The 27108-nt window shown below is 38.0% G+C and overlaps 1 protein-coding gene across 50 annotated transcripts in view; it reads left to right on the forward strand.

The window, feature by feature from the left end:
• ANKRD26 (ankyrin repeat domain containing 26) overlaps window positions 1–13495 on the forward strand; it is an 88021-nt gene extending 74526 nt beyond the window's left edge. For all 50 annotated transcript variants that reach the window (XM_070600915.1, XM_070600917.1, XM_070600916.1 and 47 more), the window contains 5 exons: window positions 3203–3493; window positions 4597–4814; window positions 5989–6217; window positions 11490–11535; window positions 12728–13495. In XM_070600915.1, coding sequence (XP_070457016.1) covers window positions 3203–3493; window positions 4597–4814; window positions 5989–6217; window positions 11490–11535; window positions 12728–12864 — 921 coding nt within the window. In that variant the 3' untranslated portion in view covers window positions 12865–13495. The remainder of the gene's footprint in view (window positions 1–3202; window positions 3494–4596; window positions 4815–5988; window positions 6218–11489; window positions 11536–12727) is intronic.
• Window positions 13496–27108: the final 13613 nt, after the last annotated feature.

Here is a 27108-nt window from a genome sequence, read left to right on the forward strand (position 1 = left end):
TAAGCAGCCTGAGAGACAGAGCCAGGCAGAAGTTGTACTGCATTTGCTAACCTAGCCTTGGAATTCACACAGCATCACTTTCACTGTATTCTGCTCAGTAGGAGCAACTCGCTAAGGTTGGCCCATATTCTACCTTTGTAATAGAAGGAATATTTAAAAACTTGCAGACACATTTAAAAGCCAGCATTTACCCACTGGCCACAATTCTTTATATTCCTCTCATATGAATAATACACTCATCTCTACCCAGTATCCCCCACGAGACTCGATTATTATGGCATCAGGCTCAAGTCCAAGGTCTTACCATCTTAATCGGATACAGATAGGGATGAGGTGCCGGGGCTGTGGTTTCTGGAGTATAGCCCCTTGAGTACAATTCCTCGCAATATGAAGACTTGAGAACTGAAGAGACAAGTTATCTGCCACCCACACACCCAGCATTCTGCCAAACTGCTGAAGACTCTCCCCTTCAGAAACGGAAAATGGGAGCACACTGGCCACAGCAATTCTGAAGGACAGCCCGATCCGTGCTGCCAGTTCTTTGATTCGGACTTAGCCCTAGCCCCAGGAAGGCTTCTCCAGGGCCCTTTGCTGTGCCCTCGGGGCTCTTTGTTCTGTCCTTTTCATAGGAATTCACCTGTGTTTGCAGCTAAGTGGTTTTCTCAGCCTGCTTCCTCCCTGCAGAACTTCTCAGACCCACAGGCCTCACAGTGTACTCCCTTGGTCTTGTCTGGTCCCAACTAGCAAGCAGTGTTTCTGCTACTATAATTCTCTTAAAAACTTTGCATTTCCTGTGAATTTTACTGGAGTTAATGCATTAGAAAAACCACACTCACACATCTTTCTGAGATAAGTGTTTCACCTTGGGCTTCCTGTACATCTGTTATAGGGAAATGCCTTTAAAATGTAAAATTCTTACACTCTTATGATCCTTAAAGGAATTTGAGGCACCACCTTCCGTCTTTCCAAGGTCTTAACAAAGGGTCTTACAGGCCTGGCTTCCTCCTTAGACCCAGTTTTCCTGGCAGCACCCTGGATTTGATCTCAGCCCAGAAGCCGTTTCTCTACTTTAGCATTATTTGACAATTGGGCATGTGGGGAGGCCGTAAATGGGGAACAGATGTTTGAACCTGTAAGTCCTGGTTCATTTATATTTAATAGTCTTTCTTTAGCTCAGCTATCTCATGAATTTTGCTTTCAGCTGCTTCATAACAAGAGTCCCTTTCCTCCAGGGTTCAGTGTCATTTTCTTCACTTGCCTGGAAGCCCTTGCTGTCGGCCTCTTCAAGAGGTAGCAGGCTTCCACTCAGAGTCTCTTGGGGGCCCTTTTGGTTTCATTCTTACTCTTCTCTACGTCCTTTCAGAGTCCACCTGCCTCCTGGTTCAAAGGCACTTCTACTGTTTTAGTGATTTTTTTTAGTGACAGCACCCCATTTTTAATATCGGTATCTGTGCCAGTTGTTTATTGCTGCATAGTAACCCACCTCAAAACCTAGTGGCTCAAAATAGCATTTATTTTATTATTTTTTCTTTTGTGAGGAAGATTGCCACTGAGCTAACATCTGTGCCTATCTTCCTCTATTTTATGTGGGACGCCACCACAGCATGGCTTGATGAGCGGTGCTGAGTCCACGCCTGGGATCCAAACCTGTGAACCCCAGGCTGCCAAAGCGGAACACTCAAACTTAACCACTATGCCACCAGGCCAGCCAAAAATAACTTTTATTTTATTCACAAATCTGCAGTTTAGGCAAGGCTCAGTGAGGCCAGGTCGTTTCTTCTCCACTTGACATCGGCTGGGATGACATAAAGCTGGGGACTAGAATCATCTAAAGGCTAGTTCATGCACACATCTGGCCGTTGAAGCTAGCTTTTGGCTGGGATGTTAGCTGGGGCAGTCCCAGCTGGAACACCTGTGTGACGACTCATCATGGGGCCTGGGCTTCTTCACCACGTGTTGGCCGCATTCTAAGGGTGAACTTCCCGAGGGAGAGAGTCAGGTGGAAGCTGTATCACGTATTCTAACCTAGCCTTGGAAGTCACAGCAGTTCCACCATATCCTATTCTCTAGAAACCAGTTACTGAGGCCAGCACGTATTTAGGGGGAGTGAATTTCATGGGAGAAGCATCAGAGAATGTGTATACGTGTTTTAAAACCACCAGATCCACTCACCTGTCTTAACCAAATAATCATTGTATCTAAAGGAAAAGTAGTTCTTCCCAACTCAGTATCACTGAAGTTCCAGCAAGTTTTTGTGTTGTTTTTATTGTTTAGTGTATTCTCTTATTTTGTGGAAAGTAACAAAGGATTACAAGAGAGCACTATTAAATTAAGACATGTTTTGTTCAAAAAAAGTATGGATCGTCTCATCAATTTTTTTTTCCCTCTGAGGAAGATTAGCTCTGAGCTAACATCTGTTGCCAATCTTCTTCGTTTTTTGCTTGAGGAAGATTAGACCTGAGCTAAAATCTATTCCAGTCTTCCTCCACTTTATATATGGGTCACTGCCACAGCGTGGCTGACAAATGGTGTAGGTCCTCACCCAGGATCCAAACCTGCAAACCCAGACCACCCAAGTGGAGCATGCTAAACATTAACCACTACGCCATGGGGCTGGCCCCTCGCTAAACTTTTATACTGGGAGATGTGATTTCTCCTTAACCCTGAGAATCATTTCTCTTTCGAATACAATTCAATTTAGCATAAAACATTTATAGTTCAGAAAAAGGCTTATGGCATTAGAATCCATATTTGCAAGATTCATTAATTAGAGTCTTATTTTGGGAGGCATTTAGTGACTCAGGCCTAAATAACTCAATATCATATCCCTGAAATTTCTTTAAAAGATAGAGAGAGTTAAGATGAGGAAAGGGTGAAAGACTTTCTACTAAGAGGTGACTTCTAGTCCCTTTATGGAAGAAAGATGTGAAACAATCATAGAAAAATAAAAGAGTACAAAATCAAGTCCAACTGTTATATAGGCAAAGATGATGACAGTAAAGGATATATTTTTGTGCACTCTTGGTGGTTTTAACTTTTTTCTTGATTTTGTGAGTAGTTTAAGTTTCCATGTTCTAAGACTCTACTACAATATAGATAACATTTTATTGCAACTGAATTTATTTCACAATTTGATACTGTTTTTGAGATAGACTATTCTCAGTCTTCTTCATCACCAAACTATATTATTTTATTCATGCAGATTGATGACCTTACAGCAAAACTGGAAACTGCTTCTTCAAAATGTGTACATCTGGATGCAGAAAATCAAGTTCTCCAACAGAAGTTATTATCTATGAAAGCGCTACAAAAGAAATGTGAAAAACTAGACAAGAATAAAAAGAAGTTGGAACAAGAAGTCGTAAACCTCAGAAGTCATATAGAAATGAACATGGTGGAACATGGTCAAGTAGAACAGTATAGACGGGAGATTGAAGAAAGAGCAAGACAGGATATAGTAGAAAAATTAAAAGAAGTCAATTTATTTTTACAGGTTAGTTTATTGATCTGTAATATGCTTTAATTCATTTTATTGCAAAATACATTTTAGATGTATACCTTGTATGTGTTTTCTCTACATTTTAGATGTATACCTTGTATGTGTTTTCTCTACATTTTAGATGTATACCTTGTATGTGTTTTCTCTACATTTTAGATGTATACCTTGTATGTGTTTTCTCTACATTTTAGATGTATACCTTGTATGTGTTTTCTCTGCATTTTAGATGTATACCTTGTATGTGTTTTCTCTGCATTTTAGATGTATACCTTGTATGTGTTTTCTCTCCATTTTAGATGTATACCTTGTATGTGTTTTCTCTGCATTTTAGATGTATACCTTGTATGTGTTTTCTCTGCATTTTAGATGTATACCTTGTATCTGTTTTCTCTCCATTTTAGATGTATACCTTGTATGTGTTTTCTCTCCATTTTAGATGTATACCTTGTATGTGTTTTCTCTGCATTTTAGATGTATACCTTGTATGTGTTTTCTCTCCATTTTAGATGTATACCTTGTATGTGTTTTCTCTCCATTTTAGATGTATACCTTGTATGTGTTTTCTCTCCATTTTAGATGTATACCTTGTATGTGTTTTCTCTACTTCCCTTACAGCAGTTTGTTTAGTAGATTTCTAGGAGGAAGGTGGCATTTGTTTCTCCCTGTAAATATTTGCTCCCATCATTATCAGCACTAAATTAGCCTTTCAGAATGATTCTCTACTGAGAATCATTCTATTTTTAAGACCAGTTGGTATAAAACAAGACTATTGAGAGGAAAGGAAAAAATTGTGATTTTAAAATTGTACCATATTCTCAAATTATTCTTAAGTTATATTGTTCAATTTTTAAAATTTTAAGTGGACTTTCTTATTCTTTGAATTATCAAATTACATGAATACTAATATGACTGATTCAACTATATTTTCTAATTCAGATTTAATTCAGTTGACATTGATGATAAATGTTTTAAACTTCATCTTTTTTCACATTTAAAATTGATCTCTGAATCATTGGCTCAAAACTAAAGGAAACAAATATACTATCATTATTGAAGTTATAATTATTTTAAAAATGTATCCTTTTAATTTGTTTTAGACACAAGCAGCAGCTCAAGAAAACTTAGAGCAGTTAAGAGAGAATAATAATGCCTCAATAAGAAGTCAGATGGAACTCAGAATTAGAGATCTGGAATCCGAACTCTCCAAAATGAAAATTTCTCAAGAAGATTTTAATAAAACAGAATTGGAAAAATATAAGCAACTCTATCTAGAAGAATTAAAAGTTAGAAAATCATTGGAAAATAAACTAAACAAGTAAGTCAAAACATAGAATCATAGAAAGTAAATTCAGCTCAGTAATTTCCTCTAAAGCATAATTTTTATCAAGCCAGGGTCATGAGGTTAGCAGGAAGTGAAAGCTAACTAGATGGTATAATTATGGATAATGATGTTAGTAAATGAACTTAGTTTTAACATGTTAGTCCAGGACAGTTTGCATCTCTCCCCCTTTTCTTGGTTTTACATGACTTTATGTTTTCCCCTTAATATTTTCATATAGTAACCTGATCTACTAGTGTTTTAGCTCAATGTTTTTGAAGCTTTATAATTTAGACAGCAATGTTATTATAAAATTGCTTGTCAGAATTCCTCTAAATAGAAATATTAAGAAATTTAACTGTTTTTTGTAAGATTACATCTTAAACCCAAAGGGTCAAGTACTACCACTCTGGGCGCACTCTGGTGCTTGGTGAACTGTCTTGATTTGGGCTCTTCAGTGTTATTCCTAGAGGGTCCCTTGAGACAAACTCTCTTCGTGTTTTTCTATTCTATAAAGGGATCCATGTGAATAGGGACAGATTGTCCTAGGGATGAAGGGCACTGTAAGTCACAGAGTGGCTGAAAACAATACCACTGTCTCCTAAGGCGGGTGTGGAGGACAGAAAGGGCAGATGGCACCTCCAGTGCCTTGGTGACAAGGTTGGGAGCTAGTTGCCCAGCTTGGCTGTCTCCTTCTCCTTTAGAGGTTGTTGCTCTAAATTACCAAATGCTTCATTTCTCTGAGGTAATGAGTGAAAGGTACAAGGGTGATGAATGCAAATGCTTGAAGATGTCTTTGAGGGATTTTATTTTTAAATCTCTGAACTGGTTTACTAAATAAAATGGCATCCTCCAGGATCCTGGAAGGAGGGCCATTGCGGACGGCAGCTGTTCAGGCATCTCCAGCACTGATGGCCATTTCTCTCCCCTCCCTACTTTGAATTATTTGTTAGTTGAGAACCCCCTAGAAACATATGTACTTCTTTAGAATGATTTTAAACCTATGATTGTATGTAGTAGGTCTGCTCTGAGACATTTTCAGTGTTAACACACTGTTTAATGGAAAATTCCATTTACTATTATGGCAACTTAACAAAAAAAAAAAATGTCATGCAGGAATCATTTTAGGGAACATGAAATACTAAGCATTGGTCTTTTGCAACCTTCCCAGGACTAATGAGAGGCTGGCAGAGACCAGCACGGAACTTCTGCTGAAGAAAGAGCAGAACAGGTCTTTACTCAGTGCTCTGACTGCGAGGCCGGTCCTGGAGCCGCCTTGTGCTGGAAATCATAATAGTAGTTTAGTGCTCAATAGAAATCTTACTCCAAGAGAAGATTTAGTGATTCCTACCTCACGGCCACGGCCCTCAAATAACAGCATGGAGACTTACTTGACCAAGGTGAGTCATACTATCTTTGTTCCTTTGGGTTTCAGATTCTGATAGAATTCTTGTTTTGAATTTGGTGAAATTCTGAGTTGTTTGATTGACTAATGCACTCTAAGTAAAAGTCATAATAATTTTTAGGAGACAGAAATTTTACAGGTTTTTTTAAGTCCCTGGATCCCTCATTTTCAGGAGATACCTATCATTACCTTTATTCAGTAAATGTAACTAACACAATTTAAATTTCTTGAAAAGCTTGAATTTAAATTCAGTTTTAGAAATGAAATATTATTGCCTAATGACCAAAGTTATGCTTTGAGATGCTTTGGCTGTCTTTCTTCTTGATTTCACTTTGGCGGTGGTTCATAAGAATTTTAAAGTTTGGCGCACCCCAGTTTTTCCATCCCATCCCTCAGCATACGTGAATGATTGGCATCCAAACAGTTAACCACATATGGATGTTTATTATTTAAACAAATGCAAGGTAAATCCTTTTTATTCATCAAATAAGCTTGGAGCACTAAAAAGATTAATTTCTGTTTTTAAGTTAAAATTTTTGTCATTTTCTTAGATGAGAGTACATCCTTAATTACTACTTTATTTGTAGCATTTTTATAAAACAATGTCTGTGACTGAGCAATTGTAGAACATTTTTTAAGTAGTTAGAGCAAGCAAATATTTTAATTTTTAAAATGAAATTCACTTAAGTCTCTATATCTCGCCTTTGTTACCAGCTACAAACATAGATTCTTTACCTGCCACACAAGAGGGGCCAAATAAAAACTGGATACCAGGCTTATGGCAAGGAAAGGGTTTTTATTTAGGGTGATGTCAGCCAGGAGATGAGAGTGAGCCCTCAAATTTGTCTCATCTCCCTGAAAGATGTTCATATTAGTTCTCACCAGAAAAAATCAGATAACATATCGTTTTGCAAGATGAAGATGAAAGTGTAATTGCAGAAGCAATGGAAGAGAAGATTTTTGAGGATATCTTTTCTTTAATTTTTTTGGAAGAAAGAGGTGTTTATTTTTTAGTATTTCTAGATGAATTGAAAAATACTTTATTTTAAACTTAATGTTGTGGTTCCAAGGTATACATAGTTCCCTCTGAAGCATTGGTTTGCCAAACCATGCCAGACTTGATACGAGAGGTTGAAAAGCTCTAAGCCCTCCCCTATGGAGACAAAGACAGGCATCCTGACCACTGCAGGGAGCCCTGCCAGGGTTCTCATACAGCTGCTGCTCCCACAGCTGCTGCCCGCAGAATCCCTCATCACACTTGCCCAAAGAAGCACCTCTCACTTGCTAGGAGTTTAATAATTTCCACTAGGAAAACATAAAATACTGCTAGGAGAGGTGGTGACACACTGCCTAAAATGACAGAGAGGAGTGCGGTTTTGGATGAGGCATTACAAAACAACACATTTCTAAAGATTTTTAGCTATGATTCTAGAAATTTTATGTTGATTGATTTTGGATTTTTGGTGCATTATTGACACTTTAAAAAATTTTCTAATAATTTATTTAAGTAATTTTTAAATTTCTCAAATGGCCATTCAGTTTAGCAACTCTTTTTCTATGATTATACAAATACATCAAAGCTAAAACAATTAATATTCCCAGGACTTCAACTTTTACATGATAGAACATTGTCTCAACAGATGAGTCATTTCTTCCCAACTAGAACTTGGCCTCCTGTGTATATCACCAAGGCAGTGCCTGTCTGCTCTGAATTCCAACTCTAATCAAACTATCACAGTAGTTACACTAGTTTCTCATAAGGCAGAGACAGAGTTTAATAAACTTGTTTATTTTATCAGTTATATCTCTCTGTAATCCCTCATGTCTCTACCTTGTGTTGCCCACTTAGACAAATGCCCAGTAGTCATTTTATCCTTTGAAAGATTCAGTAATCTCTCAACTTCTTCCAATTCTTTTTCTTTCATTCATTTTTTTCTCTGTACTTAATTTTTCAGCTCCTTGATCAACAAATTCTCTCTCAGTTCTTTTCTCTGCAGCAGGATACATGTATTTAATGTTTACAAACTCACAAGTGTAATTTCCTTCATACATTAAGCTATTTACAGTTGGGAAGTGAATTGCAATGGTTTCAATGGGCAAACTTACTTGATTTTATTACATTTTTATATTTCTCGTATTTATGTTTGTAACATTTGAATACTCCCTAAAAAAGAATGATACCAAATTTTAATTTAGAAGTATCATTAGTTTCTGAAAATATATTAACTTTGGAAATGTGTGTGTGTGGTATGTTCATGGTTATCAAATTGGTCTCAAAAAAGAGAACGCAACATTATTTTCCAATCTGTAACCTCAAATATAATTTAATGATAGCCTATCAACAAAGTATCATTGAATGAATGAACATATATTTGCATTTGCTGTGCTTTGCTGTTGTTATTGGCTCCACTGTATTCTCCCTCTAAAGTGTTCCTTTCAACCTTCCCCCTCATTAAAGTGGGGGTTGTTTTGAAGAATGTACGTTAGTTATAAGGTCAAGGAAGAAGACATTTCTATTAGTGTTTTCAGTCATCCTTCCTGGAGCTGTGGAGGGGTAGGTGGCAAATGACCCTCCTCTCCCCTTCTGAGTTCAGAACATGGGAGTCAGGCAGCTGGAGAGTAACTTACCGGCTCTGTTACTCACACCTGCTAACGAAGTGGAGGATGTGGTTGAAGTGCGCAGCCACAAGGGGCTTCCAAACACTTCATCCTCAATTAGATCCTTCCCCTCACAGCTGTAAGACGAGGACCCAAATGCTCCACATCTCCCCCTCCCCCTCCACTGCCCCAGGGGCAGGCTGCTCACTGCAGAGAGGAGAGCAGACCCGAGTGCACTTCACTGTGGGCCCACAGTGTTTGCGAAAAAGAGACTCGGAACCAAGCAAGCACTTCTTAGTTCCTTCTCCCAAATTCACCCACTAGGTACCCCCCTCTCAAGAGGAAGGTAGAGAGAGTCCAAGTCCTCACGTGGAAACTTGAGGCCAGGGAAATGAAGGTTCTCCTGAAAGTTTTGACTGGATTTGAATTATAACTCTGTTTAAGCTCGTGTCTTTTGTACACACCAGCTATTGATGATTGGACAGAAGTATGCTAGACGGTAAAGAGAAACTTGTTTTGTGTTTGAAATTTTGCTCTAAATAACCCACAACATGGATAATTCATTTGTTGGTTGATTTTGGTAAACTAAGTTTTATTTGGAAGAAATGAGTAGTTCTTTTAAGGAAGAATTTCCTCAATTTCAGCTTGCTTGGTTCGCTAAGGATTTTCTCCTTCAACTTTCCTCCTGTGGTTAAAAAGAATTTGAGCTTTATAAATTGAGAATATTGACTGCTACTAATAGGAATTATATTAATTTTGGCTCCTTTATTTTTATTCATGTCTTTGAAACATATAATTTAGTTAGAAAGCTACTATTTCATGTCTCCTGTCTAAACATTATTGAGCTACATGACAGTTTTATATATTCATTTTCTCTGAGTTAGAGTTAAAACTCTATTTTTCCTGAGTATGAGGAAGTAGCTGGGATGGAACCCTAGGCTCAGTAAGAAGACCTACTGCCCATTCCTGGCCTGCAGACCTCGGGCAAGCTACACCTTCGCCAAGTCTTTCTTCCCGCTTATGTAAAATTAGGGATTTTGACTAAATCAGTGATTTTCATGCCTTAAAAAATTTTTTTTCAAAGAATAGAACCTTTCTATTGGAAGAAAATTGCATAAACGAGTCATTAAAACTGAGGCGTAACGCTACGGCTAACAGTTGGACACTTGAGCTAGTTCCTATCCTCAATCTGCAGTGTCGTCGTAAAACCCCTGGGCGTGGCTTGAAAACTACCATAGTGGAATCCTTCTAATTAATGGTGATATAAATTGTTTCAATAAGGTCTTCTCCCTTCATTTGGTTACCTCAATTTTTAATTTTTGACAAATGGCCATGTAAATAAAGTTGCAGATTGTCCTCATTTTCATAAGGCCTGTCTGTAATGCTACCATCAAAAACAGTCTTATGGAGGGGCTGGCCCAGTGGTCGATGGTTAAGTTCACGCGCTCCGCTGAAGGCGGTACAGTGCTTCGTTAGTTCCGAATTAAACTCCTGGGCGCGGCTACATGGCACTAGCTCATTAGACCACGATGAGGCAGCGTCCCGCATGCCACATAGAAGAACCCACAACGAAGAATACACAACTATGTCACCGGGGGGCTTTGGGGAGAAAAACGGAAATAATATAAAAAAAAAGTTTTATGGAAATTTTGGGAAGCATTTAGCCAAAAAATTTCTCTTTACATCTAAAATTTGGAAAGATATTGGATGTCACATTATCATTATCACCGTGACGCTGTTTGGGGCATTTAGTGAGAGGATACCTTTTATAAGCAAGATTTAAATAAAAACACTCTAGGTGGGGACACTTGTAATATAGTTTGAAATTGCCCCACACATTTCATAGTTAAGTAGATAACTATAACTAGTCAAATGTTTAAAAAAATCAGCCCTGACTTCTAGAAAGGAAACATGTTACGTTAAAGGGTTATATATTGTTTTCCTTGTTTCTAATTCTAGAAAGTCATGAATCAGAAACCAAGTTTAAAAACTGGCTCTAGTCTTTATTTTTTCCTTTCTTCAGGCAGATTTTCTGAAATCATTGTGTCCATATAAATAAAGAAATGTTTCAGTCATAGTACAGACAGCAAAATATCTTTACTTAATTTTTTTGCCAATAAAATTTTCACATGACATTATGATAGTGCAACTTTCTTCATTTTGTATATTTAAGATTCTTTGCTGAAAAATTAGTAACATAGATCAGACCTTAAGATTTGAACTTTCTAAAAGTGCAAAATGGAAAGTTTATTTTAAGGAAAAATCCATAGTAAAAAATAAACTGATTAAACTTTTTTATAAAGTGCAGTTTTTCTAAGAATTGAAAAGTCGTGAATTCAGTGTGAACTGTGACTTGAATTGTTTAAACTTCTTTGTACCAATAAGATCAAACATCACCCTTTTAAAGTTATGTATTTTCAGTGGACCAATACTAATCGTACTTGTTATCAGATTCATCTAAATAGCATTACTTATATATGTTCTCTATTATTTAAAATTAAAATATATAGAAATTTATTTTATTTTGTTAATGTGATTATTTTTCTATCTAAGCAATCCCCAAATTAGGTCTAGTCTCTCAAAGTGTTATTTCATAAGCTATACATCATTCCTACAATAATGTCTCTTGTTTAACTTAAACATTATAAATAATATTTGACTTATTTCAGATGCAGGAGGAGTTGGAAAAAAATATAACTAGAGAACTAGAAGAAGGTATGTTGCCATTTATCAATTTAGACATCAGTGATTTCTGAAATAAACTGTAAATAGTAAATGGCATCCCTTTCCATTGTTTGGATAATAGATACTGTGTTAAATGTTTTTTCTTATACATAACTAATGAAAAATGTGAAAACATAAACATTCATAATGAAGAATATACTTTTTCCTCATTTAGTCATCTTCTTCCCTAGCTTTTTAAAAATCTCAAAAGTCGATGTATCCTTTGTATTTCTGGCTATCCCCTCCCTTCACTTCTGCCGTCCCTATGGAACTGTCAACCTGCACCCTGAAACTATTCTCAGAAAACATGGGCTTCATCTACTTCCCATGTTTCTGGTAGTGATATAAGGCCAAAAAACCAGACTCATTAAGTCATACTTAGTCAAGCAATGACAGTTCATACAACTGTCACTTGATGGGTGACATTTAAATCTCCAGTCACTGATGATGTCATTTGCTTACCTTTTGCCCACAGGAAAAATTCCAAATTCCTCAGCATGGAATAAAAACACCCAAATCACTTTGGTTCTTGCCAAATTATTCAGCCTCATCTCTTGCTCCTTACCCTCCTCTGCCTCTTTGCTCTGGCATCTCCCCAGACTGGGCTATTTGTCACTCCGCAATGTTCTTCCCCTCCAGTCTCTGCATGTGCTTCTTCCCTCTGTCTGTCTGACACCCTTTCTCCTTGTCCTTCAGGTATCAACTTACATTTCACCTCCGCCAAAAAGCTGAAAACAGTAACACAAAACTGAGAGTCCCTGCTGTGTGCTCCACTAGTGCCCCGTTTTATCCCTGTCACGGGATATATGAGTCTGTGTGGAAACTGCCTGTTCGTCTCTGTTTTCAGTTTATAGCACATGCCTGCTGAGGGATGGACTATGTCTTCTTCGTCTTATAACTCCAGTGCTTGTTACAGTACCTTAGCACATTGTTGTTGAATAAAGAAGTGGAGAATGAGAAAACCAGAAGCTCTGAAACTTAACCACAATAGCAATTAATTCAGTGTGCAGCACTGGGCAAATTATACTTCATAGTCATCTTGTATTTTGTATTATAGCCGTATATAGATATTTTTCATTTTTCTTAACACTTACAAAGGCCTCAACTATTTTTTACTAACTTATGCTTAGTTAACTATGAAGTATTTTAAATAAAGACTATAATTCTTTCTTCTTCTTTCCAGCTGCTGCTGAATTTGAATCTGGACCCTGTAGAGCTTCTCCTCTGGGATCTACTGATGAGTCAAATCTAAATCAAGATCTAGTTTTGAAAACGTCACAAGAATATGTACAGATTTTGAAGAAAAATTATATGATCTGAAAAATAAATATAAAAATTTATTTACTGGGCTGTTTATATAAAATTTTAATTGTTTCCCATCATACATATGACATATGAAAATCTTAAAGTAAAATATTTTTATATCTTACGTGTATGATGATTATTTATATAGTATTTTAAATTGTTTCTTGGCATCGAACTAACTTTTAAGCAGATTTTGTGAATGAAAACCAGCACTGAGTTTTACATACTTAAACTGCCCACATACCAGCTGTTTAAACAGCACCCAAACAACCAAGTTGTCATTAACACTTTAATGGTGTTGATAGCTTATTTGTATTTTCCAATTTTTATCACTATATATGGACCTAAAGATTTAGACAAACATCATTTGAAATGCTGCTGCTGTGGCTATTGTCGTTGTCTGGATGTGTCACAGTTGTTACAGTCCATAAAATTTTTTATATATAATTTTAATTTTAAATACTGATTCATAGATCTTTCCTTGTGGAGAAATAAAATTTGCCTAAGGCTGTTTGCCTTTTCTATTTATTTATTTTTGATTTACTTTTTGGAAACAGTGTTAAAATTAGAGAGAAGTTCCAAGTTTTAGTAAAGAACTTTTTTCTCCTGAACCACTTGAGAATAAATTGCTGACATTATGCCATCATCCCTGATTCCTTTAGTATTTATTTCCTACAAATCATAACATTCTACGTAACTACCGCACAACCTTCACAATCAGAAAATTGACACTAAGGTATTCTGTCATTTAATCCTCATCTTTTCAAGTTTTACCACTTGTCTGTGGCGTCAACAGCAAAAAGATCCTGTTCAGATCCGTGATTGCATTTAGTTGCCATGTCTCTTAGTCTCCCTCAGTCTGGAACACTTCCTCAGACTTTTCTGACTTTCATGGCCTTGGATCTTTTGACGGGTCTGTTCCAGTAACGCAGACCATCCCTCAGTGGGGATTGTTCTGATGTTTCCTCATGACCGGTTCAGACCACACCTATTCACAAGAGTATCGCAGAAGTGATCCTGAACTCTTCTCATCGCGTCTGATCATGTGACCCACAATTCTGATTTGTCCCAGTACTGCTGGTGTGAATGCTGACCACTGAGGGTAGTATCTGCCGGGTAATGCTAGTTTTCCACTTTATAATTTAGTATTTTGAGGGGGAAAAACTTTGAGACTATGTAAATACCTCTGTTCCTCATCAAACTTTTGATGTATTCATTTACTATTATCAATATGGATTCTTGATTTATTCAATGAGTTATAATTTGTTAATATCATTTCTAAAAATTTATTTTTCTTTTAGATGTTCTGTTTTGAGAATTTCAGGCTTATTGAAAAGTTGTAAGAATAACAAAGAATTTCTGGATACCGTTCCCAAAATGTTAACATTTACTCTATCTGTTTTATCCTTTCTCCCTTCTCCTCTCTTTCCAGATAAATATAAATGTTGGTATATAATATAGATTTTTTTTTCCTGAACTGTTTGTAAGTTTCAGACATCATGCCTCTACTCCTAAATACTTTAGTGTATATTTCCTGAGAAAAGGAATTATCTAACATAACTGTAATGTAGTTATCAAAACCAGGAAATTGGCTAAAACTGCTTTGATATTAATATGTAATCTGTGGACCTTATTCAGATTTTGCCAGTTGTCTCAATAGAGTCATGCACTGCATAATGACATTTCAGTCAATGACGGACTGCACGTATGACAGTGGGTACTAAATCCCATAGGATTAGTACCATCTAGCCTAGGTGCGTAGTGCGCCATACCATCTAGGTTTGTGTAAAGATGCTCTATGATGTTTGCACAACAAAATCACCTGGCAATGCATTTCTCAGAACATATCTGCTTCTTTAAGTGACACATGACTGCAATATCCTTTATAGGCAAAGAAAATCCAAGATGCTGCATTGTGTCCAATTTTCCTGTTTCTTCAGTCTCCTTTAATCCAGGACAGTTCTTTAGTCTTTGATTTTCATGACATTTACATTTTGAAGACTACGGGTCAGTTATTTTGTAGACTTTCTCTCAGGTTGAGTTTGTGTGATGTTTCCTAAGTAGATCCAGTTTATGACTTTTGGGCAGGAATGTCACATAAGTGATGCTGAGTTCTTCCCAGTGCATCAAATCTGGAGGCACATGCTTGGTTCCATTACTGGTGATGTTGACTTCAATCATTTGGTTAAGAAGTGTCTGCCAGGTTTGTCCATGGTAAAATTACTATTTACCCTTTTATTTCATAAATATCTTGTGTCGAGATACTATCAGACTTTGGAAATATTTGGTTACTCCTCAAAATTCCACCCACTAGATTTCACATCCATTGATGCTTCTCGCTTGAATCAATTATTATTATGATGTTTGCCAATGATGGTTTTTCTTATGTGTCATTGCTTCTACATTCATAAATAAAATGAAAAACAAAGGAGAAGGGAAAGCTTGTGATTTTGGTTCTTAAATTGCCCCAGATTTGGCCAGTGGTAGCCATTTCAGGCTGACTTCTTGTCTTTTTGACCTGTCCCCATTGTTCTTTGAGCACTTCCTTGCTCTCTGGTACAGCAAGGTGTTCCAAGCTCATTGTGTATTTTTTCTGCCCCAGCCCTGAAATCAGCCACTTTTCATAGAAGCCGTGATTCCTTTTAGGGGAGAGTGCTATTTAGAAACCAAGATCTGGGCACTAATTGTGGTAGGTGTGCATATTGCTATAGGGATTGTCATTGCTCATAGGCCCCATCGGTGAACAGCAGGGAATTAAGTGTGTGTACTTAAGTTCACATACATGCCTGCATACATTAATCTATAGTTCTATCTCAAAATATATTGGAAACCATGAATTCTTACTGATATTTCCAATTCCAATCCAATCCCACATGGTTCATTCTAGTTTTTCCCTTTCAATTCTTATTACTCCCTTTTCTGACAGTAAGCTGGCTCCCATCATCAGTATGCTATTTGTTCAGTCCTCTCTTATGTAACCAGACTCTTGGCCCTGCCACTATGTACATGTCCTCCTCACTCCTACTTGGATTCCAATACCCCACCTCAGATTGTGTCCACTCCTGTTCCTCCCAAGTGCCTGCCCTCTTCACCCCATCCTTTCTCAGATACCCTGTGCAAGGTCACCTCTTCTGCAGATGGTTTTCCTCCTTCGGGCGCTGAAAACCCATTCTGGGCTGTCCTGCCCCTGTGTGGATGCCTACTGACCCTGTTCAGTCCTTGATACCTCGTCCTACATTGCCCACCTTTCAGGGATGCTCTCACTGGAGCTCCAGAACTGTACACTGTGGCCTTCCCTCACTGATGCCTTCCTCATTCCATCCAGGTCCCAACAGCTCATCTGGGCCACCACCACTCCCTGGTTTTGTCCCCATGCTTCTGAACAGAAATATTTGGGAAGAGCTATACCTTGTGTAATTGACTTGTCAAGCTCTACAAAGCAAGGATTTTGATTGAATTGCATCGACTCTAGGTAATTTGTGGAGAAAAGACATAATACTGAGTTTTCCAAACTATCAATATTTTAAAAGTCTGATTAACTCTCAATGTTTAAGAATTTCCCATAGAGGCCTTGAATATATTTTTTAGGTTTATCCATGGTTACTTGACACTTTTGATCCTATTATAAATATTATTTTAAAAAATCAATTTCATTTTCTGTTTGCTGCTAGGTTATAGAAATAAAATTGATATTTTGCATATTGAGCTTGGATTCAGCTATCTTGCTAAACTCTCTAATTTTTTCTTATTTGAATATTTTACCTGCAGATTCTTTTGTATTTTCTACGCATACAGACATATGAATTGTGACAGTTTTGTTTTTTCCTTTCTAATTCCTAGAGTTTTAATTTCTTTTTCTTTCCTACTGCAGGAATGATGTGGAATAAAACTGGGCATAGTCGGTATCCATGCCTTGTTGGAATTCCAAAGGAGAAACAGAATATCTTTCCATAACTATGTAGATAGTGGATTTTAAAAAGCAGATATCATTTATTGCTGTATTAGTTTTCTATTGCTGTATAACAGATCATCACTAACTTGGCATCTTAAAAACAAACACATTATTGCACGTTTTCATGGGTCAGGAGTCTGGGATGGTTTGTGAATCCTCTGCTCTGGGTCTCACAAGTCTGCAATCAAAGTGTCAGCTGGGCTGTATTTTCATTTGGAGGCTAGACTGGAAAAGAATCTGCTTTCACACTCATTCAGTTGCTTGGCAGAATTTATTTCCTTGTATGACTCTGTATTTATCTTCCCAGCTATTTGCTGGCTCTCACTTGGAGGCTGCCCTCAGGACCTAGTGGTTGCCTACGGTTCCTAGAGTCTGGTCTCAGTCTGTCCAGGATGCCATAAAAAAATACTTTAGTCTTATTAACAGCAGAAATTTATTTCTCACAGTTCAGGAGGCTGGGAAGTCCAAGATCGAGGCAATGGCACACTCAGTGCTTTCTGGATGGTAGACACTGGTGTTTTTGCCATGTCCTCACATGACAGAGGGACAAGGGATCTCTCTCAGGCCTCTTTCATAATGGCATGAGTCCCGTTCATGAGAGCTCCACCTGCATGACCTAATCAACTCCCAAAAGCTCCACCTCCAAATATCGTCACATTGGGCATTAGGATTTAACATGAATTTGGCGGGGGCATCACAAATGTTCAGTCTACAGCAAGGCTGTTCATGGTTCTTGGCCATGTTGGCTTCCTCAGTGTGGTTCCTTACTTCATAAGGCCATCCAGGAGAATCTCTCAATTCCGGGAGGGCTCAGTACTCTTTTAAGGGGTTTCACCTGATTAAATCAGGCTAACCCAGAACAGTTGCCCTTTTGTTAACTCAAAATTAACTGAATTAATTATATCTGCAAAGTTCCTTTACATTTGGCATATTCTGAAGTCACAGATCCTGCCCACACTCAAGGGAAAGGGATTATAAAAGGTGAGAACACCAAATGGCAGATATGATGGGGTAACCCTAGGGTCTCTCTGCTACAATTTTGTTAAGGAAGTTCCCTTACAATACTAATTTTCTGAGTTTTACCCTGAATGGATGTTGAATATTACTAGATGCTTATTTTGCATCTATTGAGATAATTTTTTTTTTTTTTTTGGTGAGGAAGATTTGCTCTGAGCTAACATCCATAGCCATCATCCTCTTTTTGCTTGAGGAAGATTAGCCCTGAGCTAACATCTGTACCAGTCTTCCTCTATTTTGTCTGTGGGTTGCTGCCACAACATGGCTTGATGAGTGGTGTAGGTCCATGTCTGGGATCTGAACCCACAAACCTGGGCTGCCAAAGCAGAGCTCTCTGGACTTAACCACTATGCCACAGGGCTGGCCCCAGAGATAATTTTTAAAAAATTTGTTAATATGGTGAATTACATTACATTATTCACTCATGTTAAACCAACCTTGCATTTCTCAGGTAGATTGAACTATGGTTATTTGTTTGTTTTATACATTGCTGCTCCTGGTGTGCTAATATTTTGGTGAGGACTTTTCCATCTCTGTTCATGTATAGTGCTAATACAAGTAATTTTGAATACTTTAACTCCATTTACACCTCTCCAAACTTATGTGAATTGTTGCTTTGTATTTTAATTCTGCCTTGTATCTTTTTAAAACACAAGATGTTTTTATAACTTTTATATGATACTGTCAATGTTCATTTAAATTTATCTACATATTTAACTCTTTCTTGTATTTTCTTCTTGCATCTCATAACTTCCATTGGGGATCATTTTTCTTCTGCTGGTAGTGTACATCCTTTAGAATTTTCATCAGCAGGAACTGTGTGGTAATGAATCTCTGTTTAAAAATGTTTTTATTGAAGACAGACGTCAGCATCATGGCAGAGTGAGCTCTTCCCTTAGACTTTCCCCCCTAAGAAACAATGAAAAGAACACTCATAAACCAACAGAGGACATTCACACAACACAACAGACATCTGAGAGGCCCATGCAACCATACATCTGAAGGTGGATGTGCTGGACCCTCCAGGAGGCAGTGGAAGGAGGTAAGGGGATCTCCTCTCCCTCCCCAGCAGTGGCCTAGAGTGCAGGACTGTGCATGGCTCTCTGAGGGAACACCTCCACTCTCTGAATTGCCTGCCAACATGGGTAAACTCTACACAGAGGAGGCTAAGCTATTGCAGGGGTGTCTTCATCAAGCCAGCACCCCAGGAGGGCAGATAGAGCAGAGTGAGAAGGCCCCCACCAGATCACACATGTGAAAGAAAGCACCCCTCCCCCTGCCTGGCACACCAGCTCAGCTAATCTATCAGAGCAAACAAACCCCTGCACGTATGATAGTGCCTGCACGTATGATAGTAAAGCGGCAGCTGTGAGCAGGCAATTGCAGGTGGGACCTGTCAGTATAGATTCCAAAGGACAGGCAGAGATGCCAGAGATCACTGAAGGCTCAGAATACACAGTTCCTGCCCCCCTCCCTAGTGGTAGCAGGTGGAATCTGCAACCAGATACTACCAGTATGGGAAGGCACAAATCCGCCACATCATATAAGATGAGGAGGGACACTAATACTCCAGACCAGAAGGAAAATGACAAGCACTGAGAAATCAATCCCAAAGCCACAGAAATTTACAATCTAAATGACAAAGAATTAAAATAGCTATCATAAAAAACTCAATGAGTTACAAGAGACCTCAGAAAGTTCAATGAAATCAGTAATAAAATTAATGAATGGGAGAAGTCTTCACAAAAGAGATTGAAACCATAAAGAAAAAACAATCAGAAATGTTGGAGATGAAAAACATAATGAAGGAGATAAAGAAAAATCTGGAGTTTTTGAATAACAGAGCTGATATTATGGAGGACACAATTAGCAATTTGGAGGACAGAAATATAGAAATGCTTCAAATGGAGGAGGAGAGAGAAGCAAGACTAAAAAGAAATGAGGAAGTTCTCTAAGAAATATCCAACTCAATTAGGAAATGCAACATAAGGATTATAGGTATTCCAGAGGGAATAGCAAGGGAGAAAGGAGCAGAGAGCTTCTTCAAAGAAAGGATAGCTGAGAACTTCCTAAACCTGAAGAAAAAATTACATGTAAAAGAAGCTAATAGAACTCCTAATTATGTCAATGTAAAAAGACTTTCTCCAAGGCATATAGTAGTAAAACTGGCAAAAGTCAATGACAAAGAAAAAATATTAAGAGCAGCAAGGCAGAAGAAAATAACCTACAAAGGAACTCCTATCAAGCTTTCAGCATATTTCTCAGCAGAAACCTTACAGGCTAGGAGAGAGTGGAATGATATATTCAAAATAATGAAAGACAAAAATTTTAAGCCAAGAATACTCTATCCAGTGAAAATATCCTTTAGATATGATTGAGAAATAAAAACTTCCCCACGTAAACAAAACTTGAGGGAGTTCATTGCCACAAGACCCTCCCTATGAGAAATTATCAAAAAGGCCCTCATACCTGAGGGAAAAAAAAGGTTTACAAAGCCTTGAGCAAAGTATATATATATATATATATATATACAAGGGAATACTACTCAGCCATAAAAAAAAAAATCATCCCTTTCACAACAACATGGATGGACCTTGAGGGTATTTTGTTAAGTGAAATAAGCCAGACAGGGAAAGACAAACACCATATGATTTCACTCATATGTGGAAGATAAACTAACTCATGGACAAAGAGAACAGATTAGTGATTACCAGAGGGAAGGGGGTTGAGGAGTGGGCATAAGAGGTAAAGGGACACATTTATATAGTGACTGACAAATTATAACGTACAACTGAAATTTCACAATGTTATAAACTATTTGACCTCAATAAAATAAAATGTTTTTATTTCCTCTTACTCTTGGCACATGTTTTCACTGCATAGAGAATTCTAGATTGGCAGTTATTGTCTTCCATCTTATGAAAGATGTCATTCCACTGCCTCTTGGCTTCCATAATTGCTGTTGAGAAATTGGCTTTCTAACTTTTCTTCCTTTGAATATAATCTATTCCCACCCTGCCCCTGTCCCCGACAATCTTTGGTTACTATTTAGATTTTACTCTTTGGTTTTGGTTTACTGCAGTTATGCTATTATATGTCTGGATTTAGATGTCTTATTTATCTTGATAAATAATTAAGGTTTGTAATTAGGGTTCATTTGGCTTCTTGAATCTGTGGGTTAATGAACATATCTAGACCTTCTTGATCTAGACTCCACATTTCTTACCTCTCATTTGCCATGTTTGTTTTTTGTGCTCTTTCCTATATTCTGAATTACTTCTTTTATTTTCTAGTTCATTAATTGTCTCTTCTACTGTTTCCAATCTGCTATCTGACACATCCATATAGTTTTAAATTTTGGTTGTTGTGTTTTTTATTTAAAGAAGTTTTCTTCGGCTCTTTAAAAAATCTACTAAAATAATATTTCATTTTCTATTCTTTGAAGAGTGTGTATGTATATATATATATCTCTTGTCATTTATTGAGGACCTGCTTGTAACAAGAAATAAAGGATAAGAGTAGGGACCACTAATCAGAAAATGGGAATTGCTACACTTCAGGGTTTTTTTTTATTTTTAGCTTTAAAGTGTACAATATGATGAGTTGATATACTTGTACCATGTGAAAGGATTCCCACAATCTGATTAATTAACACATCCATCTCCTCACATATTTACTTTTTTTTTTGGTGCGAACACTTAAGTTTTAGCTTCTTAGCAAATTTCAATTATATGATACAGCATGACAACTATAGTCACCATGTTATATATTAGATCCTCGGCCTTTATTCATCTTATAGCTGAAAGCTTATATGCTTCTACCAACCTCTCCCCATTTTTCCCACTTCCCAGCCCTTAGCAACTGCCATTCTACTCTTGATTTCTATGGGTTTGAATTAAAAAAATTTTAGATCCCACGTAGAAGTGATACCATGCAGTATTTGTCTTTCTCTGGCTTATTTCACTTAGCGTAATGCCTTCAAGGTGTATTCATATTGTTGCAATTGGTAGGATTTTCTTCTTTTTAAAGATGGAGTGATATTCTATTGATTTATACACCACATTTTCTTTGTCCATTACCCATTGATGGGCTCTTAGGTTTTTTCCATACGTTAGCTATTGTGAATAATGCTGAACATGGATGTACTCTGCATGGATATCTCTTCAAGATAATTGATTTCATTTCCTTTGGATTTATATACACAGAAGTGGGACTGCTGGATCATACGGTAGTTCTATTTCTACTTTCTTGAGGAGTCCCCATACTGTTTTAAGTAGTGACTGTAGCAGTTTACATTCTCACTAACAGTGTACAAGGGTTCTCTTTTCTCCACATGTCGCCAGCACTTGTCTCCTGTCTTTTTATAGTAGCCATTCTAACACATGTGAGGTAATATCTCATTGTGGTTTTGATTTCCATTTCCCTGATAATTAGTGACATTGAGCACCTTTTAATGTACCTGTTGGCCATTTGTGTGTCTTCTTTGGAAAAATGTCTATTCAGGTTGTTTGCCCATATTTTAACTGGGTTATTGGGGTTTTTTTTGCTATTGAGTTGTATGAATTCCTCATATATTTTAGATATTAACCCCTTATCAGATGTGATTTGGAAATATTTTCTTTCATTCAATAGGTCTCCTTTTCATTTTGTTGATGGTTTCCTTTGTTGTGCAGAAGGTTTTTAGTTTGATGTAGTCCAACTTGTTTATTTTCGCTTTTGTTGCTTTGGTGTCAAATCTAAAAAAATCATCATTGAGACTCACGTCAGGGAGCTTATCACTGTAGGGGAGGAAGACATTTCCTTTACCCGCTCTGGGTTCTTCTGGCTGGAGAATGAATTAAATTCACATGAGACAGAGTAACAGGAGAAAATTAAACAAAGCTTTATAACATGTATACATGGGACAGGATCAGGCAACCTGAGCAACTTGCTAAAATGGCTGAAGCCACCACCTTAAATATTATCTTCAGCTAAAGACAAAGGAGGATGTTGGGGGTGGGGGGAGTCAGTTAGGGAGGTTACCAGACAAGTACAGCAAACAAGAGTAAGGTTATTAAGCAGATTTAAGTCCTTGCCTTCAGCATTGATAAGAGGCATTGATAAGAGTTTCTAGAAATAAGGTCATCTCCCCTTCTTCCTGGTACAGAGAGGAGACACTTTTACAGATGGAGATTTCCCTTACAAATGTAAATGTCTCTTAACAAAGGGTAAGTAAATTCTGCTTTTCAGAGTTTCTTTCTTGTCTGCAGTTTTTTAAAAGTAACCAGCCCAAAATATTCCTCATGCTCGAGAGACATGTCCCCCACACCGCCTGTGTTTTCTTCTAGGAGTTTTATTGTTTCAGCTCTCAGCTTCAAGTCTTTAATCCATTTTGAATTGACTTTTGTGTATGGTGAAACATAGGGATCCAGTTTCATGCTCTTGCATGGGGCTGTCCAAGTTGCCCAGCACCATTTATTGAAGAGACTATCCTTTCCCACTGTATATTCTTGGTGCCTTTGTCAAAAATTAGTTGACTTATGTGCATGGGTTTATTATATGGCTCTCTATTCTGTCCCATTGATTTATGTGTCTGTTTTTATGACAATACCTTACTGTTTTGGTGACTATAGCTTTGTAATATAGTTTTAAATCAGGAAGAGTGATGCATCCAGCTTTGTTCTTCTTTCTCAAGATTGCTTTGGCTATTTGAATTATATGGTTCCACATGAATTTTAGGATTGTTTTTCTATTTCTGTGAAAAATGCTATTGGAATTTTAATAGAGATTGCACTGAATATGTGAGATCACTTTGGGTAATATGGGCATTTTAGCAATATTAATTCCTCCAATCCCTGAATACCAAATATCCTTCCATTTATTTGTATCTCCTTCAATTTCTTTCATCATGTTTTATACTTTTCAGTATACAGATGTTTTATCTCCTTGGTTAAATTTATTCCTGAGTATTCTATTCTTTTGGATGCTATTATAAATGGGATTGTTTTCTTCATTTCTCTTTCTGATAGTTTGTTGTTAGTGTACAGAAACACAACTTATTTTTGTATATTGTTTTTGTATCCTACAACTTTACCGAATTTGTTTATATGTTCTAACAGTGTTTTGATGGCATCTTTAGGTTTTCTATATAAAATCGTGTCATCTACAGAGAGATTTTTACTTCTTCCTTTCTGATTTAGATGCTTTTTATTTATTTTTCTTGCCACATTGCTCTGGCTAGGACTTCCAGGAGCTTTGTGTTTTTGCCTACTCACTCTGTGCTGAGCCAGAGGGAACAGTCACTGGGGGTGCTTGTGCAAACACATAGAGCTGCCTCTTTGCTTTGTGTTTTTCTGGGGGACTCATGAATGCTAAGCTCTTTCAGCTCCCAGAGCTGGATGATTTGGGAGCTAGTCCCTCAGGTGGCAACCATAACAGTTGGGGTGATAGATGTGTGGACAAGCTCCTTCCAGGGAGAAGCTGGAAACTTGGAGTGAGTTGGGGCATACTATTGGAGTGAGCTGGGGCATACTAGCTCCATCAGACTCCCAGGAGGATCCTAGCCAGCAGCTTGATACAGGCTAATGAGAAGGTGGGCCCTCAGGCAGCAGCTGGGAAAACATGCAGTCAGATCACTTCCTGGGAGAAACTGGGAGCTGACTGTTTTCACCTGCTCCCTCTGCACTGAGCCTGTAGAGGTTAGCTGTGAGGGGTGCTCATGTGCTCATTTAAAAACTGCTTCTTTGTTTGCTATAGTCCTGTGGGACTCATGGATGCAAGCTCGTTGACTCTCAGAGCTAGATAATTTGGGGCCCATTCCTTGGGTGACAGCCTTAAAAGTTGGGGTGCTATACGTGTGGCCCATACACTTTGCCTCTTCAGGGTGAAGCTGGGAATTGGGGGTTCCCTCCTGATTGTAAGGTGCTGCACTGGTTGTGGATTTACAGCAGAGTGTCTCAGCCTTTCCTACCCATTTCAATGTGGTATTTTCTCAGTCGCCAATGTGTATGTTACTGCACAAAGGGCACGATCTGCTCGCCGCGAGACAAAAGCCAATTGTCAAGAGGCAAGACAGTGGCAGAGAAAGGGCATTTTATTGCAGCTTGCTAGCAAGAGGGAAGATGGCTCATAATGTCCAAAAGAACCATCTTAAGGGGGGCACAGAATCTTGAAGCAGTTATATAGGCCAGAGAGTCATAGGGGAGGGGGTTAGGAATGTTGACCCTCTGGTGTTACAGACTGGGAGTTGCCACACCAGCTCTGTCAGTTTTCGCTGATGATGGCTATAAGGATAGACTCTCTGTTTGGAGGTTCATCACATTCCTAAGGAACTCAAGTTATCATCTTACAGCAGCTGGGAGGTATATGCACAAGCAGGGGTCACAAAATCTACAGAATAGGTGGATCTCCTGGGGGGCGAAAATCCAGCCGGGTTAGTTAGTCAGAGGTCATTCAGAGTTACGACATGGTCTCTTTTCTACAATATGCCTTCCCTTATGTCAACCTTGTGTTGAGCTCGTTTCATGTAGGCATCACTCAAATAGTTTATGGATTTCTGTCAGAGTGAACTGATCTATGTATAGCTGTATATTTGGTGTGTCTCTGGGAGGAGGGAAATTCAGAAGCCTCCTATGCCACCATCTTGGTGATGTCAACACCTCAGTTCTTAACCTGGGAATTTTTATAGGCTCTGCTTTGTATGTGAGTGCAGTGAAAGATTCCACCCTCTTCTCTTCCAGGAATAGCTACGTGACCCACAGGGAATGAAGGATATTGGGAAAAACTTGTGCATGAGTATTTCAGGAGTGTTATTCATAACAGCAAAAGAGTGGAACACTCCAACTATGCATCACCTGGTGATGGATAAACACAGTGTGGTCCATCCACATCCACCATGAATACACACAGCATAAGGAGAGAGCTATGAACACAGGCTACGCCATGGATGACTTTCACAAGTGTTATGTTAACTGAAAGAGGCCAGACTTAAGACTACAGATTGTAGGATTCCACCTTCATGAAATTTTCAAAAAAAGGCAACCCTATACAGACATAAAGAAGATCAGTGGTTGCCGAGGGGTGGGGGTGGGATCAGCAATTTACCAACAACTGGCACAAGGAAACTTTGGGGTGGAAGAAATGTACTAAAACTGGATTGTGGTGATAGTTGTAAGTTCTATAAATTTACTAAAAATCACTGAACTGTTCTCCTACAGTGGGTGACTCTTTTGTTATAAATTATAACTAAATGAACCTGTTGGTTTTTTTTAAGGCAAAAAATAGGCTATTTAAAAGGGAAAACTGATAATATACATTTGAGAAGAAATAAATACTTAAAAGAGGTCAAATATGAATTTGAAAATAAAGTCATAGCATTTGTTCAGTAGATCAAAGGGTAATATAAGATTGAAGATCTGTAATGGGTCATGATGTTTGAGAGTAAGACATTAAGTATCCCTGTGACATAAATTCTTTTGATTATAGCTGTGCTAAATTTCTCCTGAAAATCTCCTTTCTGTGGTTAGGCAAATCCATATGCTTATTCTTATATATTAATCAGGCTATAAATATCACTTTTCCAGGGATTGAAAGGATTCCCCATCATTCTAAGAGAAGCTTGAAAGAGGTGGACATAGTGATTGGTGGGAAGGAGACCTTTCCTGGTAATCTGCAGCAAATTAAAACTGCTTGCTAAACAAAGGGCATGATGAGCCTTACATCTAGCGTTAGCCCAGGGGTTTCTCAGTTCGTACCCGAAGTCCTGTAGTTAACTTCTGTGGTTTCCACGTGTGTTCTGGGGCTTCATTGTGGTCTTCGCTCAGTTAATCACAGATGCCCCAGACTAACCACCTCTGTCCTTCTAGACTATGGTGGCCACAGGGCTCTGAAAACATAGGGCTTTCCTTCTAAGCTCTTACTTAGGCCTCAAGTAAAACTTGAAGATTTTTCAAGCTTATTGTTGAAGCTTATTTTAATAGTAAATATAGTTATTTCAAAGCCTGTGTCTAATGGTTCCAATATCTGAACTATGTTTGGCTCTGTTTTGGTTTTGTATTGGTTCTGCTAGTTCTCACTACCGGGACATTGTCTCCTTGTGTATTTGGTTAGCTTTGACCACGATGATTATTGCTCTTGAAAATTGTTTCTGGTGACGCCCAAGTCCTGGAATGAAGCTGACTCCCTTTAGAGAGGATTTGCATTTACTTGTGCCAAATCCCTTAAACCAAATCCGAAGCTTGAGTTTCTTTGGAAACCAGCCCCGCTTCTCAGTCTGCCCCCTCCCAGCCTCCATCAAAATGAGGACTAATCTT

This window comes from Equus przewalskii, chromosome 30, assembly GCF_037783145.1.
Source record: "Equus przewalskii isolate Varuska chromosome 30, EquPr2, whole genome shotgun sequence".
Lineage (NCBI taxonomy): Eukaryota > Metazoa > Chordata > Mammalia > Perissodactyla > Equidae > Equus > Equus przewalskii.